We start from the raw sequence: 18,295 nt of genomic DNA on the forward strand, positions 1-18,295 counted from the left end.
AAATCTGGTTCTGGCAGGACTCTGAAGGTAAACCGTTAATGTGAATTTCTCTGCATTTAAGCAGCATCAGATTAGCAGTTTTTACTGATTTACCCTATTGTTGCAAACAGATTGCACATAATTGCCAAACACAGGCCAGCCGAGAGATATAATCTCTCCAGCGTGTCCTGGGTCTGCCCCGGGGCCTCCTCCCGGTGGGACATGCCCGGAAAACCACCTCAACTGGCTCTTTTCGATGTAGAGGAGCAGCTGCTCTACTCTGAGCCCCTCCTGAATGACCAAACTTCTCACCCTATGTCTAAGGGAGAGGCCAGCCACCCTTCGGAGGAAGCTCATTTCTGCCGCTTGTATTCGCGATCTTGTTATTTCAGTCACTACCCACAGCTCGTGGCCATAGGTGAGGGTAGGGGCGTAGATCGATCAGTAAATCGAGAGCTTCACTTTTACGCTCAGCTCTCTCTTCACCACAACAGACCGGTACAGCATCCGCATCGCTGCAGCCGCTGCACCAATCCGTCTGTCGATCTCCGGCTCCCTTCTCCCATCAATTGTGAACAAGACCCCGAGATACTTAAACTCCTCCACTTGGGGCAGGGTCTTGTCCCTGACCCAGAGTGGGCACTCCACCCTTTTTTAAAGTTATAGTTTTTGATTTTTAAGTACAGAATGTCACCGGGTTGGTTTGTTGGTAGGTTCCGCTCAGAGCCATTTAATGGACCGATAACTGAATAAGACTCAAAGGCTCTGAATGTGTAATTTTCATGAACTTCAACATTGTTCTCATCTATAAAATGCTTTACAAACCTGAACATTACAGCTAACAGGTGGATTTTTAGTGCAGCTGGCTGTAGCTCAGGTCGCACAGCGGATCAGCCACTAACCAGAAGGTCTGTGGTTCGATCCCAGGCTGCTCCAGTCTGCATGCCAAATATCCTTGGGCAAGATACTAACCCCATGTTGCTCTCCGATGCATCCATCGGAGTGTGAATGTTCATGTATGAATGTGAGATACTTAGCACTTAAGCTTAGAAGTGCTTGTGTGAATGGCTGTGATTGGGTGAATGAATTAGCTGTATAAAGCGCTTTGAGTGCTCGGACAGAGTAGAAAAGCGCTATATAAGAACCAGTCCAAACAATGATGACTCCTTTACTGCTAAAGACAGAGAGTGAAAGTGTAAAGAATATCTTTGGTTTGTTAACATAAAACTCATTGTTACAGCCAGGAGCAACACAAAGGTGATCCCCTTGGACTGAGTTTAGTCCCTCATTTTCCTCTGAGTTATCGGTTCTGTCACTAGTTAGCTAACATAAACTAATTTAAGTCTATTAGCCGCAAATCTCAAAGCTAAGCTGGAGAGACAAATCAATCAATAACCTTTTTATTTAGCAAAAACCTATTTTTTTTAATGCATGAACCAGTATTAGGATCTGTTTTCATAAGCCCTTCATCAACTCAGCTGGTCTTCTGTAGAGAACCCACCAACGCAGGAACCACAAAGAAAGGCAGGATTTAAAGTGAGATCTGCTCCATTACTTCCTCTAATGTCCATTTAAGGCTCGCTCCAGATAGGAGTCGGTCCCCATAGACTTTGATGTTAAAATGTTTCACGTTAGAGCAGAAATAAATGCATTTAGAGCCTGCTACAAAAAAACGGTTTGGGCCTCTGTGCACAATTATCCATTTTAACTACAGAAATTACACACAGGCTGATGCTCTGCAACACAAACTGTCTTATTTTTAGTGCTCCAAAGTCACTCTTTTTTAAACTGTGCAATTCAAATAACTTCACAATATCTGCTTTAAAACACTACATTAGCATTTATTTGTGCCAGGTTGGTAGGTAAAGTCACCCAGTGCGAGTTTGCAGCAGATAAAAACACATTACTGAGGAAAAACATTTTTGAAATATCAACTGAAGATTCACCCTGCGTGGAACTAAAACCTCCACCTTCCCCAGCTTCACCCTTTAAACCGCATATTAGAAAACCACACATGGTTGTACGCCTAGACACTAAAACCAGTCTGTTACACCTGCACTCACCCGGGCAAACACCCAACTAAAACAAGTCTGAGCCAGCCAGCGAGCAGGATTAAAGAAACGTGACCTGGAGTATCAGGGCCACATGGAGAGCAAGGTGCCAAAGAAAACCTGCACAGCTTTGTAGGAAAAAGAAATGGGACTCCTCGGAGTCGTTCCCTGTGTGCCTTTTCGGGGAGTCTTTTCATTAGAAAGCGTTTAACTTACACAAAATGATTTCACTGCTGCCAGCTCTCTGTGCTGTCAGGCAGCCAAACGAGATTAAAAGGAATGTGCAGCGCCGCGGTACTAACCTGCCAGGTGGTGTTCGGTGTTTACGGCTGTTTTTGGTTTCTTTGTCCTCTCTCGGCCGGTCTGGACGCTGGATTAGACCTAACAGGGTTCAGTGTTAATGAAATGTGGCAAATCTAAGTCGACCGCCACCCCCTCAATCCCCCAAGACGGAAGAGCGTTTCGGGAGGAAACCGGCAGCGGTTTCTTTCTGCTGCTCGGGCCAATCGGGCCAATCAAATATTCATGTTAAATAAAACCACAAACCGCAGCTCCGGTTCAGGGAAAAATCATGTCCGTGTCCTCGGCTCCGAATGCAAATGAAGACATTCGGGTCATCGACTAAATGTAAGAAAATCAGATGTCAGACTTTGCTTCAGGTGCACATCTTTCTGCACTTCACCTGTCATTTGTGGGCACGAGCATTCAAGCCTGAACTGTGTTTACTTATTTATAAAATGCAGAAATATCACATTTATCCAATTAGTACTGCTGCTTCACTCTTTCCTAGAAGCCGTTGGCAGTTACAGAACAAATACCCCTGGTTGTGGATCACTGGGCTAAGATGCTGACCGTGTATTTGTGTGTCCCTGGAAACCATCTCTCCTCCTCCTCCTCACATTTCCTCTAATCTCTCTGCTGTCCGCTGCCTACAAAGAGACAAGAAATCCCCCGAGATAATAAAGGAAATCAAAATAGTTTCCAAGCACCATCCAAATATAAATTCCTGTGCCCCCAAAAATGCTCTTTTTCTTCTGATTGATGAAACTTTTCATTATTCATATCCAGTTACTTGGTAAACATAGCCCTCTTCTCCTGCAGAGGTATGTGGGCCGTCGCTATGAGTACCGTTGGTGCAGCTGTCCGCACGCTGTTGCTGTTTCTGATGGAATCGTAAAGAAAACGGGAATTTGTTTTGGAGCTGCTCTTTTGGGCTGCTAATCTTAACCCACCCCAAGTTTGGTGATCACGACGTGGTCAGGAAGGTCGAAGAGTAAATGCAGAAATAAAAAAAGATCAAAAGAATGTGGGAAAATGTTGTCACTTGTTTTGAGTGCTGTGCAAAAGTCTTGAGCTGGTCAAGGTGGAAGCAAGAGAGCTGTTAACCATATCCTCCAAAAGCACTGTATTTACTTATTTATTTGTTTATTTGGTATTTTGAGGAACAAGAAACTTCCGTTTTTAGTCTGAACCTCCAATTATGATATTCAAATTAGCTGCTGTGCTGTCCCTTATTTTCCTGCTTAAGTTTTTAACAACTGGGTTTCGTGTAGGTCAGGATTTTACAACAACGCTTAACAAGATGAATTCAAAGGAGATCACAAAGGATTAGCCCCTAATACACCACACTTCTTAGTTTTCTTGTGTTTTTCTCCAACGAACAATAAACGAAGTCTTCAGTCTAGAAGCTCAGAGCTGTGGATCTCCTGCCTGTTAATCTGTGGACACAGAAGCTGTAACGATGGCGTTTTAATGAGTGTTTTACGCTTTTGTGGTTTCTCTAATGTCTCACCACTGCAGATCCAGAAAATGAAGTTTGTGCTGTCTGACAGGTGAAACAATGCAGACCCAAAACTATCTGTGCAAAGGTTGAGCTGATGGAAAATCGACGTTTGAGCGTGAGAATCTCTGAGGTGCTGTGTGTCAGGAGGCGAGGTGCTGGCATATAACGGTGCTGAAATTAGATTTTTCTGGCAGTTGAGCGGCAGCGACTCTCTGCAGGTGGTTAATAAAAGAAAAAACGCTTTCTCTCCGTTAAAAATCAACTTAGCATTGATTTACAGTGGTGAGGGGCTGGATGATGGAGGGACGGATCAGACAGAGAGAAGGAGGATAAACACCACAGCAGAGCAGAAGACCGCTAAAGGCTGTGCACAAAGATATTACTTCATACAAGCAAGGTCAGTCTGAATTCAGAGGCACATTAAAGCTATTTGGGGCAATTTTTCCATCATTTGACCATTAAAGTGACAAGAAACTGAAAAATATCAATCGCACGATCAATCCCTCAGTCACAAAGTGACAAAACCCACAAAAAGAAACCAAAACATTAAATCAATTTTCTGTGCAGCGTTGGATCTGTTTGTCCATCTCACATCCATCTGTTTGATGAACCACATGTGCAAAGATTTTTCTTTTCTCTCTGATGGTTTTCAAAACCAGAAATAAGGAGCAGGCGTTACCAAAATCACGATCTCAGTTTTAAGCAACATTTTGCTATAAACCAAAGCATCAGACACAGTTAATCTTTAGGATGATTACGGCACTACGTTACATCTCGAAGACTGTCAAACTTACCAAAACTCAGAAAATCATCTTTACTTACACACACACACACACACACACACACACACACACACACACACACACACACACACACACACACACACACACACACACACACCAAACGTGGATTAAACAGCAGTAAAATTAGTCCTGAACAAATGTTGATAAAAGCGCAGAGAGCAGCTGCTGTTACTGAGTCTGTTTGTTTCAGCAGACAGATGTTTGGTGTTATTGGATTAAATACAATTGAAAAAACCAAGCAGAGCGTCGTCAGATTTTCTTCAAAGTTTCCATAAGAGTTGAGAAAAAAGTCTTTCCAGCCATTATCTCACCCTGTCTGTCTCTGAATGTCTCAGATTTAAAACCGTCGCCGCTCCCTGCAGTGCAGTTTATTAACAGACCCGAGGATGACTTTTAATTCAGTTAAACGTTCATAATGTAATAAAAAAATCTGCATGTGAGCTGACAGTTAATGAAACACGATATTAATGAAGCTTTTAAGTGCTTAAGGAAAGGAACTATTCTTCAAAGGCGTCTGTGGACAGCCGACATCATCCTGCCACGATTTAAAACTTATCACAGCAGCTAACAGCTGGCGGTTACGCTTCAGATGTACTAAGTTCAACAATGCACCACAAGTTTCAATGAAATGTACGTAGCACTTTGTATTTCCTACAGAGAAATTGCAAAGAAAGTCAAGGTGACAGTAGTTTTCTTCACTATCAAAAGGCACTCAGAAACCGGGGCAAACTGACAGGATGAGGTCTGGCAGACCCAAAGCCACAGCTGAATCATGGGACACGTTTCTGGGAGTTAACAGCTTGCATGATAGGAGGCTAACAGGATAACAGCTTCAAGCACAGCTTAATAGTGGTCGTAGCAAGTCTCAGTTTCAACTGTGAAGAGGAGACTTCTTGCTGCAGGTTTTACAGGACGAGTTGCAGCAAGAAAGCCATCGCTAAGACGTCAGAATATTACAAAGAGGCTTGGCTGGGTCATGAAACGCTGCCATTGGACGACTGAAGACTGGAAGGCGGAATCAAAATTTGAAATGTTCAGTTTGTAACGCAGGATCTTTGTGCGCCGTTGAGTAGGTGAAAGGATGGTTTCACAGTGTGTGGCATTAACTGGCAAACATGGAGGAGGAAGTGTGATGGTCTGGGGCTGTTTTGCTGGATCCAGGGTGGGTGACTTGTACAGAGTGAGAGGCGCCATGAAGCAAAACGGCTCCCACAGCATTCTGCAGCACTATGCAATAGCCTCTGGTATGCACGTAGTTGGTCAAGGATTCATCCTACAGCAAGATAATGACCCAAGTCCAAGCTATGGCAGAATTACCTCAGGAAAAAAGAACAAGATAGTAAGCTTAAAAACACAAAGTGGCCACAGTCTCCAGGCTTTAACCCCATTGAGCTGGTTTGGGATGAACTGGACAGAAGAGTGAAAGCAAAGTAGCTGTTGCACCACAAAGCGACAGAAGAAGAAAAAGAGGCTCCACCCTTCTTCTCTCACCATAGATGTCTCTATACGCTCACTTTCCTGCAGTCACGTGAGTGGCTGGTAGTTATATCATGGCTTCAGTCTGTGTCAGCCTTCAGAGTTTATCTTCTTGATCCATTTCAGGTGTTTTAGTGCAAATCAAAGTGACAACGGGTGCTCTGGAGAGGCACGGCAACACAAACCCCCAAATAGGGAATGGTTCTGCAGGAGATGGACACGGACCGCCGCTCTCTCCTTATCGCTTCTTGCTAGAGAAGATTGGATTGGTTCCTGAGTTCCTGATCCCAGATTGGATCAGGAGCTCAGTGGGCTCCTGGGACAGTCTGAATCAGATAGACAGATAGGGATTTTTTTGGTTGTCTGTCCTATTGTGGCCTTTTTGTTTGTTTCTTAGGGGGTATTTAGGGCTATATTTGGGTGGCACAGTTGCCTAACAGCAAAAAGGTTCTGGATTTGAATCTGCTGACCCGCTGAGGCCTTTGTGGGAGGAGTTTGCATGCATACCAACCTAACCAAGTAACTTATTGGCAATTAAAGAGCTTCATGCGTTATAAAAAAATCCAAATGAAGCATGAAAATCTGTGTATGAGTATGACTCTGTGTCCCCTCCAGCCTCCACATGTGGACTTTTTCACTTTAAAAGATGAAAGTGTTCACTTTCTCTCCACAGACGCCTCACCTTACCCTTCTCCCTGTGACAGCTGTGACAGGCTATAAGTGGTTAAACAATGGATGTTTACTAATCAGATTTCATATTTATTCTATTTTAGTGACACAGTTTACGATTGAGGTGATTGCTAACACTGTTTAATTGTATGTTTAATTCCTGTCTCATATTTTATTGGGTATAATTTGGCTTCAGTCCTCTGTTTTGCATGCTTATGGTTACCCTGCGTTAACCCCAAGCTGAGGTTGTTAAAAAGTACCTGAATAACTTTCTACTTTTAACAGAGAAAGTTAAAGAAGGCTGCAGAGAACAGCTTAAACTCAAGGCATCACGACCCTTTACAAAAAGAACGATTCCACTTAAAAAAAGAAAGCAGAAAATCACATTATACACCGGCAGGCTCCAGCTCCCTCTGATAAAAATTATACATCTGTAATGAAAATTATGGCTCTCGGTTTGAATCCAGCGGCTCAAAGAATGGCAGCTCAGTCTGAGTGAGGATAAGACAGTCACACATTATCACTCTGAAATGATTGTTCCCACATTCCTGCAGCCGGGACTTTGAAATGACTGAATGCTGACTTTCCCGCTGTACCTGTTTGCAAACCCCGGTCCTGAGATTTAAATTCTGCCTCACCATCACTCCAAAACTGAAACACGTGCTGCCCATGGTCTGTGTTCCTGTTCTGTTGTTCAGCTGAATGTTGTAAAAATCGTATTTTTAACAGTCAAATCAGTCGTGAAGATCAGCTTTTACAAAACTGCAGCTGGTTTTAACTTTAACGGCCCTTTAATGACTTCTCAGCTGAACTGCGGTGACCCTTTTATGTTCAGTTTGTCCAAATCCACGATTCAGCTCCTACACATCACGCAGTGGTCACTGCACTGGCTATCAATGAAATTTGCCCTCCATGAATCGACTCCACAGCCTCTCAAATAATCTGCCAACCTGCACAAAGTTCAGCAATCGACCGTTTGAAATCCTATTTAACACTCGTCCTGTTTTCATTCGCTGAGTCTGAGATGTCCTGTCCACCGTGAATGTTTCTTCCTGATTTTTCAGTTTGTTGTTTTTATTTGCAGTCTTTTTTTGTATTAAAACCTATTATTAGCTTTAACCTAATGTTTTATTTGATTTCATTCATTTATTTGCTTCCTTCAGTTTTGTTTAACTCCTTTTTTCTTTAAACAACCCCCCAACAAAATGTTTGGGACACTGTTTTTGTTCCTGTGTTCTGTTACTTCCTGTCTTATTTTGAAAGTCCCTCATCTCATGTGCTTTTTGAGTTAACTCTTTGTCTCTAGAGTTCTGCATATCAGGTCCTAAATCTATGGAGGGACAGACTGAGACTGCCATTATATGCTGATGATGTGGTTGCGTTTACTATAAAATTATAGAAATAATAAATTTTGTGATTTCTGCTCTGTGTTCTTTGTAACACTTTATAGACCAAACTGTGGACCTGCACAGTCCGCATACATCGTCATTTACCTGCACACGGCTCCGTATCCGGGAACTATGCGGCACTCTCCTCCTTGGCAGTAGTTCGGCTGGAGGACACACAGGCTCTGGCAGGGCAGACCGTCCACTGACACGAAGCCCAACTGGCACTGACACTCCGCCTCCTTCGTCCAGGCGTTCACCACGCAGCGAGAAAACTCACCGCAGGCCTGGAACTTGCAGGGATCGGCCTGATCAGCTGCAAGGAGAGAAAGGCAGAAAAATGTGGACACACATTAGTATTCAGGAGGAGTTTCCCGCGCCTTCCTCTAACCACCCTCCTCTCTCCGGGAGGTGCTGAGGAGTGTTTGATTTTAATGAGATCCTCTCCTCCTGCTCTGCACTGAAATGTAAGGTTTAGCCGGCCTCCGAGACTAAACGTCAGATTCACTCCGGGGAAATTAGCATGTGTGCAGGGTGTCACGGATGAGAAGTACGTCATGTTGTGAAGCCACAGCACGTGGTCAGTATCTGTAATCCAAACATACATCAGCAAGTATGTGTGTTTGAATCAGGGCTTCTGCTGGGGGTCTACAGCCTTCGTGTCCTGGAGAGTTCCTGTTTATTTATACTGTATATTTATCAGTGTATGCCAGCTGGAACAGAAACAGCTGCTTTTACATCATGACTTGGAATAAATAGCCATATTTAATCTGTGTATGTAAAATGTCCCTCTTACTACTTTTCTTAGACTGTGTAACTGGCAGGTTTGAGGAATCTATCAAACATATCGCTGCACAGTTTTTGGGAGATTGATTGTAACCCTCAAATCAACTACAAGAGAATTTAAGGTTTTATAAACCTGCATTTACCTTTGTTTTTACAGTGTATGTAGTGCTTTATAGCCTCTTTTAGTTCAAAATCTAGTCTTGCCAGCCACTTTATTAGGTATCCCTTGCTGGGGAACACTCCTCAGAGATGTTGGTCCATACTGATGTGATAAAAATCACACAGCTTCTGCAGCTTTATTCACAACAAACACGAGTGTTTCAGCAAAAACCTGATTCCCAATCAGGATTTTGCTGAAACACACACACGCTCGCCTTGAGACAGAAGATGTTGCAGCAGCACTTCTCCTCTCAGCAGCTCACTTCTCATCTTCATCACCATTATTCGGGCCCTATAATGTTCTCTACGATCCCACCGTGTACCGTTGGATTTGACATATAGACCTAATTACCGAGTCTGTTTGAATGTTTGTGATCTCTGCTCCCTGCCTCAGACTCATCTGTGGAGAATATTACATCACAAAGCTTTTAGAGTGTGAACTGCATGCAGAGGAGCGCTGCTGATACAACAAATGTGAATTATTCTAAGATGCCTGTTTATATCTCATACATAAAAGAAATCCTGGCATCATAAAACACCACCGCACTGCAGCTAACAAAAGAAACGGCATGTTGGCTTTTTAATCTTTCATGTTAAGGAATAAAAACACCATCGCATGCAAAAAGGACTCTTAGATATTCAGTTGAACAACAGTAGAATCAGCACTGAGCCAGAGCTTGCTTTAATCACTGCTAACATCAGCCAAAACAAACTGTCTTCTTGTGTTATATTACTCTATTTTATAAACTGCTACGGACCCGTTGAGGCATGCACTCCACTCTACTCCTGAAGGTGCGCCGTGGGATCTACACCCAGATGTAAGCGACAGATCCTTTAAGTCCTCTAAGCTGCGAGGTGGGGGCTCCATGGATGGGACTTGTTTGTCCAGAATATCCCACAGATGCTCGATTGGACTGAGATCTGAGAAATCTGGAAGCCAAGTCAACACCTCAAATTGTTCCTGAACTATTTCTGGTTTGTGGCACCTCGCATTGTTCTGATGAAAGACACAGCCATCAGGGAGTACTGTTTCCAAGAAAGGGTGTACATGGTCTGCAACACCGCTAAGGTAGATGTTACATGTCAAAGTGACGTCCATGTGTTGGCAGGACCCAAGGTTTCCCAGCAGAACACGGTGGATGGGGTCAGTGTGGGAACCCTCGCTGTCTGTAGTGCCAGATGTTCTGTGTATTCTGACATCTTTCTATCAGAACCAGCTTAAATGTTTTTTGCAATTTGAGCTAAAGTAGCCACACGGGCCGGGCTTCGTTCCCCACATGCATCAGTGAGCCTCAGCCGCCCATGACAACTGTTCGTTCCTTGGACCACTTTGATAGATACTGACCCCTGCATACCGGGAACACCCAACGAGAGCTGCAGGTGTAGAGACACTCTGAACAGCTCGGCCCTTGTCAAACTGTGATGGCAATCCTTACACTCGCTCATTTTACCTGCTTCTAACAAATCAACTTTGAGAACAAAATGTTGACTTGCTCCCACCCGCTAACAGGTGAAGAAATAATCACTGTTATTCACCTCACCTGTCACTGCTCACAATTTTAGGCCCGGCTGGTGTACATGAGCATCAGACCGGAGTTCACATTCAGTTCGGTTCGGGGCAGAGAAAGCTCAGGACACCTGCAAACCCGGTAGCGTTTCACGCACCTGGTTCGATGTCCAGAGAGTGGGTGTCAATCTGGATGTGCAGCTTCTTGGCGGCAGCGGTGCAAAACTCCTCCAGGATGCAGTGGACCGCCTCGGTGATGTTGTACGGCACTGACTTGGTGAACTTCATCTTGCTGTTGACAACCACGCTGCCCTTCCTGAAGTTGAGGATCTCCAGTTTTTTGAAGCCCGTCAGGTTGGCCTGCAGGAATGGCAGCAGCTGCAGAAGAAGAAGAAGCAGAGAGTGACGCGTAGGCCATAGGGGAGTCTGACTGTTTGATATAATTTGATATTAACAACCAAGTACACACACACACACACACACACACACACACACACACACACACACACACACACACACAGGGAAAGTTACACATTTTCTCTGAGCTCTTTGGAGAATCTGCACAAAACAAAACTGAAGGAAAAACAGAAGAAAATTGATGTAAATGTAGTTTGGGCCGATTAAACTGTCTCATCATGAATTCTGTCTAAACTGAGTGAATTCATAAATAACTTGATGCCTCTCTGCTCACATAACTCACATCTTTTATGCCCATGAAGCCAAAGCCTTGGCTGAATTGATGCACCCAGTCTGATTTTATCCAGAGTTTTGTGTGAATGTCTGGAATTTCTTTCTACAAATCAATACATTCATCTACGTTTCCTCCTCCTGCTCGAGAAATTCTTGCAATGCCTGAACTCACACTGAAGATTTATATTGTAATTCAGAAGCTGCAAAGAATACAGAACGCCTTTTAAATCACACAAACATCTCTCTGAGGAAGAAACCATCCCACTGTTTGAGTCAATCCGCTGTCAGCAGACACAGAAAGGAAAGATTAAAGTCATAATTTTAAACTTTAATGTGATATGGATGAACTGTGTCTTCAAACCAGAAAGTAATCAGAGGATTTATCCAGGTTTTTTCTAGTTAAATCCCAGTTTTTGTGCCCCAAATTGATTGGCTTATTCTTCTTAATAGGATTACAGCCCTGTTCTTTTCTCCCTTCAGTTTAAGTCAGTACTTCTTCTTCAATCCCATTTATCTTCAATTCACTTTAAAGTCGATCCTTTGGTGCAATTAATTATAGAAATTACATGTAAATTTTTACATGTAACATGGTTTATTCAATAACTTTGCATTAGTATGAACATATGTACTGGAAGCTGTTTCCTTAAATTGAACCCATGAGAGAGAGACAGTGATATATCACTGGTAGAAAAAAAAAGGTTTTACTCTTTAAAGTCGGGTTAAATCCCCACAAGTCCAGTTTACCGAACATGCTTGTTTCTTCCTTCATTACACAAATATTTATGGTCCTTTTTGCATGTGCGTGTAAAATGTGTCCGGAAATAATAAGTACATTTATAAGTGCCGCTGGCAGCGAGTGCCACTGATGTGATTATGCTGTTTACGGAGGAGATGCGCACTTCGTTTCAGTCATCACTCCTCTTCATGTTTTCCTCCTGTCATTGAGTTTTTTTGAGAGCATCCTCACCTTAAATGAGACACTGTGCCGAAAAATTAGTATCCCTGAAAATGAAGTTCAACTCACACACACACACACACACACACACACACACACACACACACACACACACACACACACACACACACGATCTGCAGAGTCAAACTAAAAGAGAACAAATAGAAACACTCGACAGTTTTGTTTCTCTAATTTGCATTGACCGGACATAATTACCTCTATTGATGCAGTTTAAACTGTTCAGCAGATGAAGAGTAAAATCTATTCAGAAAACGTGGGTCCCCAAAAGGATTTAAAGTGCTTTCTTTACCAGGCAGTATCTGTAGGCCTGAGTCTGTATTTCTATTCATGTGATAATTACTGCGTCTTGCAGGGCTTGAATTAATTTTTCACCGCCAGCAGCAGAGCAAGGACACAGAGGAGACGACTTAAAGGCTGCTGGTTCAATTCCTCGAGTTAAACACAAATAAAAAGCTTTTCTGTCTTTTTCGACTCATATATTACCCAGATCTCTCCATTTTCCTGCCTGCCCCTCTTTTAATTAGCCGATATTGCTGATAATGCAAACTCAGCATTTCTGCAGACTCAATGGTTTCCTTCCAAGTTTCCCAATTAAACAAAAAAGAACAGTAACTCAAGTCTATTCACCTTTGCCACTCTTTCAAACATTGTAAATCACTGACACTCATTAAAAGCCTCAGCTCGCAGGCTGCTGTTCCTGTAAGGCTTTTAATGTGAAAAGTCTGCAGGAAGTGCTTACTCATCAATGAAAGGTATGTTTATGACTGCTGAGTATTTGAATAGTCACTCAAGCTTATGTGAAATATTTGCACCTTTAGTTACACTGAGCCGTTTTTAGCTCTGGATTCTAATTGGCTGCTGCACAAACATCACTTGCTGCAGCTCCATATTAGTATGTAAATGCCTCCAGGCTTGAACTCAATACTTTGAAACGTCAGTACGTAACGGTCACCAAAATGTACATTTGCAGCAGGAATTAGTTTAGGGTAGAGTGTTAATCATTGATGGATCCAAATGAGAAAAATAAGAAAGGTAAAGAAAGATGTGAGCGCCCTGCAGAGAGTTAAGGTTGATAAAACTGTCTGAATGCTAAGAAATCCAGATAGAGCTCCCACTTCTTCAGACATTATTTGATCTGAAATCTCAGCTGAAGGACACTGACGGCAGGCAATAATCTGCAAATAAAACTGCAGTAAGTAGGAGGCACGTTTCATCTTTAGATTAGTATTTCAGGCAGAGGACTCGCACCTGCATCATCCATTTACCATTATATTCCCCCGGCATGTTCTTCCTGCCTCATTAATCCAGCAGAGTCATTGTTCAGAGAGAAATAACGGCTGTATTGTACCTGCCTGAGCTTGAAATTATTCTCTCGCTTCATCCAAAACATCAAAACATATCCATTCACTGCGCAACAACCTGCAGCTCCGACGCTGAGGGCTCCAGGAGAACTCGGAATGAAAACAGAGCTTGTGTTATTAATTGTGTCTGGCTTTCTGTTTTACCCATCAAGTCATAGAAGTATGAGGTATCGCACTCACCAGGCACTGTGTCGATACGCTCTAAATATCCCTATTAATATGAATATTTTAATCAAAGAAGGAAAAATAGCTCATTGGCATCAAAGCGGGATGAAACCAGCTCCAATTAGGTCTCAGTTTGGGGAATATGTTCTCCTCTCCTCTTATAATAATGTATGAAATGACATGAAAGGAGTCTCTGGTGCTGATGGAGCCACACATGATTATGATCCGAGTCTGTAGCTCCCCTCAGCTCTCAGGCTACAGCTTCATGATGTGATGCTCTCCCAAATATTAAACAGTTTGAATTTTTCTGCATTCAGCAGGTGCTCAGTTTTCGATTTTAGAATTGGATAATTGCTTCTTCTTTTTTTAATGTGGTGATATAAACCAAATATATCGGCTCTGCCAAAGAGAAGAAAATATCTATGGACCCACGTTTAACGAGGAAAAAAACCCAGAGTAAACGGATATGTCAGGTACAGCAGCTAAATCTAAATCTATCACACTCCAGAACATTAATGTCACATAAAACCTTGAACTTTATAGTCTGTGTCATTTAAAACTCTAAAATCACACATTAAAAAAACCTGCCGACATGACATGCAAATGAATGCATTAGTGCCAAAACCTGCAGTACCTCTAGTTTCCACATGAGGCTCCAAAAGTGAGTCAGTCTCCATAGACTGATGGATAATATGTTAAAATATTTTAAAATGTTAAAATGTCCAACTTTACAGCTGAGATAAAAACCTTCAGAGTCTCAATGATGCATTGAGTTTTCCCTTTGCAGTCACCTTTCTCACTCACTATGTGTTAATAGACCTCTCTGCATTGAATCATATCTGTTATTAACCTCTGTCTGTCTTCCACAGCAAGTCTCTATCCTGTTTTCCTTCTCCCACCCCAACCGGTCGCAGCAGATGGCCGCCCCTCCCTGAGCCTGGTTCTGCTGGAGGTTTCTTCCTGTTAAAAGGGAGTTTTTCCTTCCCACTGTCACCAAAGTGCTTGCTCATAGAGGGTCATATGATTATTGGACTTTTCTCTGTATCTACTGTGCAATATAAAGCGCCTTGAGGCGACTTTTGTTGTGATTTGGCGCTATATAAATAAAATTGAATTGAATTGAATTAATACAAAAAACTGTTTTGACCTCTATGGATGGTTTCCTCCTTCAGAACAACAGTAGTGGAGAAAACCTTTTATTCAACTCTCCTGTTTGAGTTACATCGAGGTTTAAAGCTATGCATTAATATTGCCGTGGCCACTTTCACAGACAGGCTGGTGCCGACAGGGCTAGCTGCTGTCAGCTCTGCATCATCATAGCTAGTTCATCCAAGTTTACACAGCACATTGAACATGTTTTATCAGTCATTAAGAAAAGCAAAGGCCCAAGGTTAGCAGTACCCTCAGGTTTACCCACAGTTTTATTAATTTTCCGTCCATTTGTATTTTTCAGCTGGTTATCGACGCCCCACCTGCAGCGGCTCATGTCCCACAGTTTGAGAAATGCTGCAGTACATAAAGCTTTAAATATATTTTTACTTAAACAGCTGTAATCCACTAACTGGTGATTGCTGATATATTCAAAGAGGTGTGACAGTTTTGCAAACAACACATAATGACTCTTTAAACCAGACAAACCAGCAGAATAAAGAACCCTAAAGAAGGATGCAGGTTGCATTCCAACTCACCACGTCTAAGAAGGTGTTCTCCAGGGACCTGTACTCAGGTGAAGTCTTGTTGAAGAGGTCCTCAGAGAAGTCCATGTTGGTGACGCGCAGGCTGAAGAACACCACCAGCTCCCGGCCGTGGCTGGCCGTGGTCATGGTGGGAGTGGTTAGGTATCTCAGTGGAGGCGTGGCCGTGGTGACAATGGTCCTGTGTTCCTCCTGCACAGACAGGAAGCCGCTCCCCTCTTCTCCCTTTTCCAGGAGCTCATTTGGGTCTGTGGCCACCACGCTGGTTTGATCCAGCTCCACAGCCAGGTCCTGCACAGCTTCTTCCACCATGTCTTCGGTAGCATCCGGCGGGGTGGTGGGGCTTCCGCCTTCTTTTTTTATGTAGCCTCCCAAGTCTTCATCAATAATGACAACAGCTGGCTCGCTTTGCTCTGACTCCACCTCCGGCTCAGCGCTATCACCCTCAGGAGACTCAGTAACAATGGGGACTTCAGATTCCTCTGCTACCTCAAAGAGTCCAGAGTCAATTGTTGGGACGGGTAAAAACACTTCAGAAACATCGACAGAAGCTGCCGGAGGTGTAGGCAGTGAGTCTGAAGCTGGTGGTGCTGTCACACTGATGTCTGTTTCTGGGGATAAATTACTTTTTTGTGTCTCCTCTGGCAACTCTTTAGTGGCTTCTGATGTGCCTGTCGTGTCTGCAGCTGCCACTTTGAAATTTCAGGCAAAAAGGATTAATTAAGTCATGAGTGCACACAAAGGATTTCAACAAATTACCAAAATGTGCCTGTGTACATACATAATAAATTCATACAGCTAATGCAGAATCCTCACTTTTGCACTAAGATAAAATCTTACAGAAAAGATCCATCTGATGGCCTCTTTAATAATCAAAAAATAACCCACAACTTTTCATGCAGCACAAACACATTGCACAGTCTGCACTGAAATGTAGGGAGATCACATTTTGGTTTGTACACGGCTCTAAAATTATATAATCAATCCATCAGAAAACATGTAATCATCTCACTTCCATCTCATTTATAATTACTGTAATTCGCCCATATATTATACTCTTTATAGGTTTTACAAAAGAAACACTTAAGTAATGTAACAAGTAGTGTAGTGTAGTGTAGTGAAGCGAACTGATTTCTCCGGCGAGTAATTAAGTACTGCATTACTTTTAAGGAAAGTAAAAAAGTATGTGTAATAAAGTACTTTTTTGAATAACAACCCCAACACTGCTCTTCACACCTGCTCACCTGTGATATGAGAGATCGTCTCCAAGTGTGAATTGCCTTTTGTCGTTTCTGTCATTGTGGTGGAATTGACTTCATGCTCCACCTGAACGTCTACACTCTCTGCATCCTCCTCGTTGTAAAAATGATCAATGATGGGATAATCATGGTCAGGTTCGCCTACATCTTCGCTGGAAGGCTGGACTGGTATGACGGGTAAATTATGCTCCTCTGCTGGGTGATGATAGTCAGTTCTGACATGATACAGGAGGTTTTTATCTTCAGTGACCTGAGCAGCATCCTCTCCAAAAGGAAGGTTGTCCACACCATCCAAGGAGGGCAGGATTTTAATTGATTCAGCAGGTGGCTCAGTAGCATCTATTTTAGGTTCTGGTTCTAACATCTCTACTACCCCCTCACCTGGATCCGATTCTGAATGAAGATGCTCCCCTTCTGATTGTTGGACTTCCTTTATTACCTCTTCATTAGATTCTGGCTCTGAGACTTCTGGTAGCTTTTCCTCTGGTGGTAAACTGTCAGCTTTGCCTTTGACCGGTTGAGAAGCTTCTTTTGGTTTTGGGCTTTCAGCAACCTTCACTTGTTCCACGACTTCTTCAGATTGTGGTAGTGGGACCTCAGTTACATCCAGTACTTCTGATTCTTTCCCAGGTAATGGTTCGTATGGTACCTTTTTCATCTCTACCACCGACTCAGTCGGTTCTGGTACTTCTTCTTGCTCCTTTTCTGATTCTGCAGTCCCAACTTCCACAGGTGCCATTTCTGTTACTTTGGGCACTTGGGTTTCCCTTGTCGGTGCAGTTTCTGGTTCTGCAGTTTCTTCTGCTGGAGGTTTAACTTTTTCTACCCGCAAAACCTCTTCCTGCTTTCTTTCGACATCTTTATCATCTCGTGCCTCTGGCACTAGTTTTTCTGATCCTGTGGCATCAACCACCTCTCCTTTTGGTTCTGAAACATCTTCTACACCTGTGAATTGTGACTCTTCCTCTGGTTCTTTAACACCCCCCACATTTGGCTCAGGCTGCAAATTTGGAATTACATTTTCGTCCATTTTTTTAATCTCTTCTGTAATTTTTGCTTTTTCCTCTTCTGGTTGTAAAACACTGGGCTGTTCATGCAGTGCTTCTTCTGTCAGATCTTTGACGGTGCTTTCTTCTGCTTCTGCCTTGGGCTCTGAAACTTCAAGGTCCTTCTCTTCAATACCTAGAGTAGTAATTACTTCTGTAATTACTTCTGTAATTACTTCTTCTGGCTCTGAAACAGCAACTTCTTGAGATTCTACTATAAACTCTTCCCCTGGCTCTGAGTCTACAGGTACTTCTTGACCTGGCTCTGAGCCTTCAGGCACTTTTGTGTCTGGTTTTGCATTTTCAGCTACTTTGTGACCTGGCTCTGAGGTTTCAGCTACCTCTTTGACTGGCTCTGAAACTTCAGGCACTTCATTATCTATTTCAGAAACTTCAGGTACTTCTTGACCTGGCTCTGGAAGCTCAGGTACTTCTTGAACTGGCTCTGAAGGTGCAGGTACTTCTTGACCTGGCTCCGAAGGCGCAGGTACTTCTTGACCTGGCTC

General features: G+C 43.0%; 1 protein-coding gene across 1 annotated transcript in view; it reads right to left on the reverse strand.

The window, feature by feature from the left end:
• LOC102192395 (interphotoreceptor matrix proteoglycan 1a) overlaps positions 1 to 18,295 on the reverse strand; it is a 55,172-nt gene that overhangs the window by 4,982 nt on the left and 31,895 nt on the right. The window contains exons 13-16 of the mRNA XM_005732821.1: positions 16,729 to 18,292; positions 15,479 to 16,176; positions 10,757 to 10,976; positions 8,255 to 8,462 (exon numbers count right to left, since the gene is read on the reverse strand). Coding sequence (XP_005732878.1) covers positions 8,255 to 8,462; positions 10,757 to 10,976; positions 15,479 to 16,176; positions 16,729 to 18,292 — 2,690 coding nt within the window. The remainder of the gene's footprint in view (positions 1 to 8,254; positions 8,463 to 10,756; positions 10,977 to 15,478; positions 16,177 to 16,728; positions 18,293 to 18,295) is intronic.

This window comes from Pundamilia nyererei, unplaced genomic scaffold (assembly GCF_000239375.1).
Source record: "Pundamilia nyererei isolate P.nyererei 1_Seehausen unplaced genomic scaffold, PunNye1.0 scaffold00048, whole genome shotgun sequence".
NCBI classification, from domain to species: Eukaryota; Metazoa; Chordata; class Actinopteri; order Cichliformes; family Cichlidae; genus Pundamilia; species Pundamilia nyererei.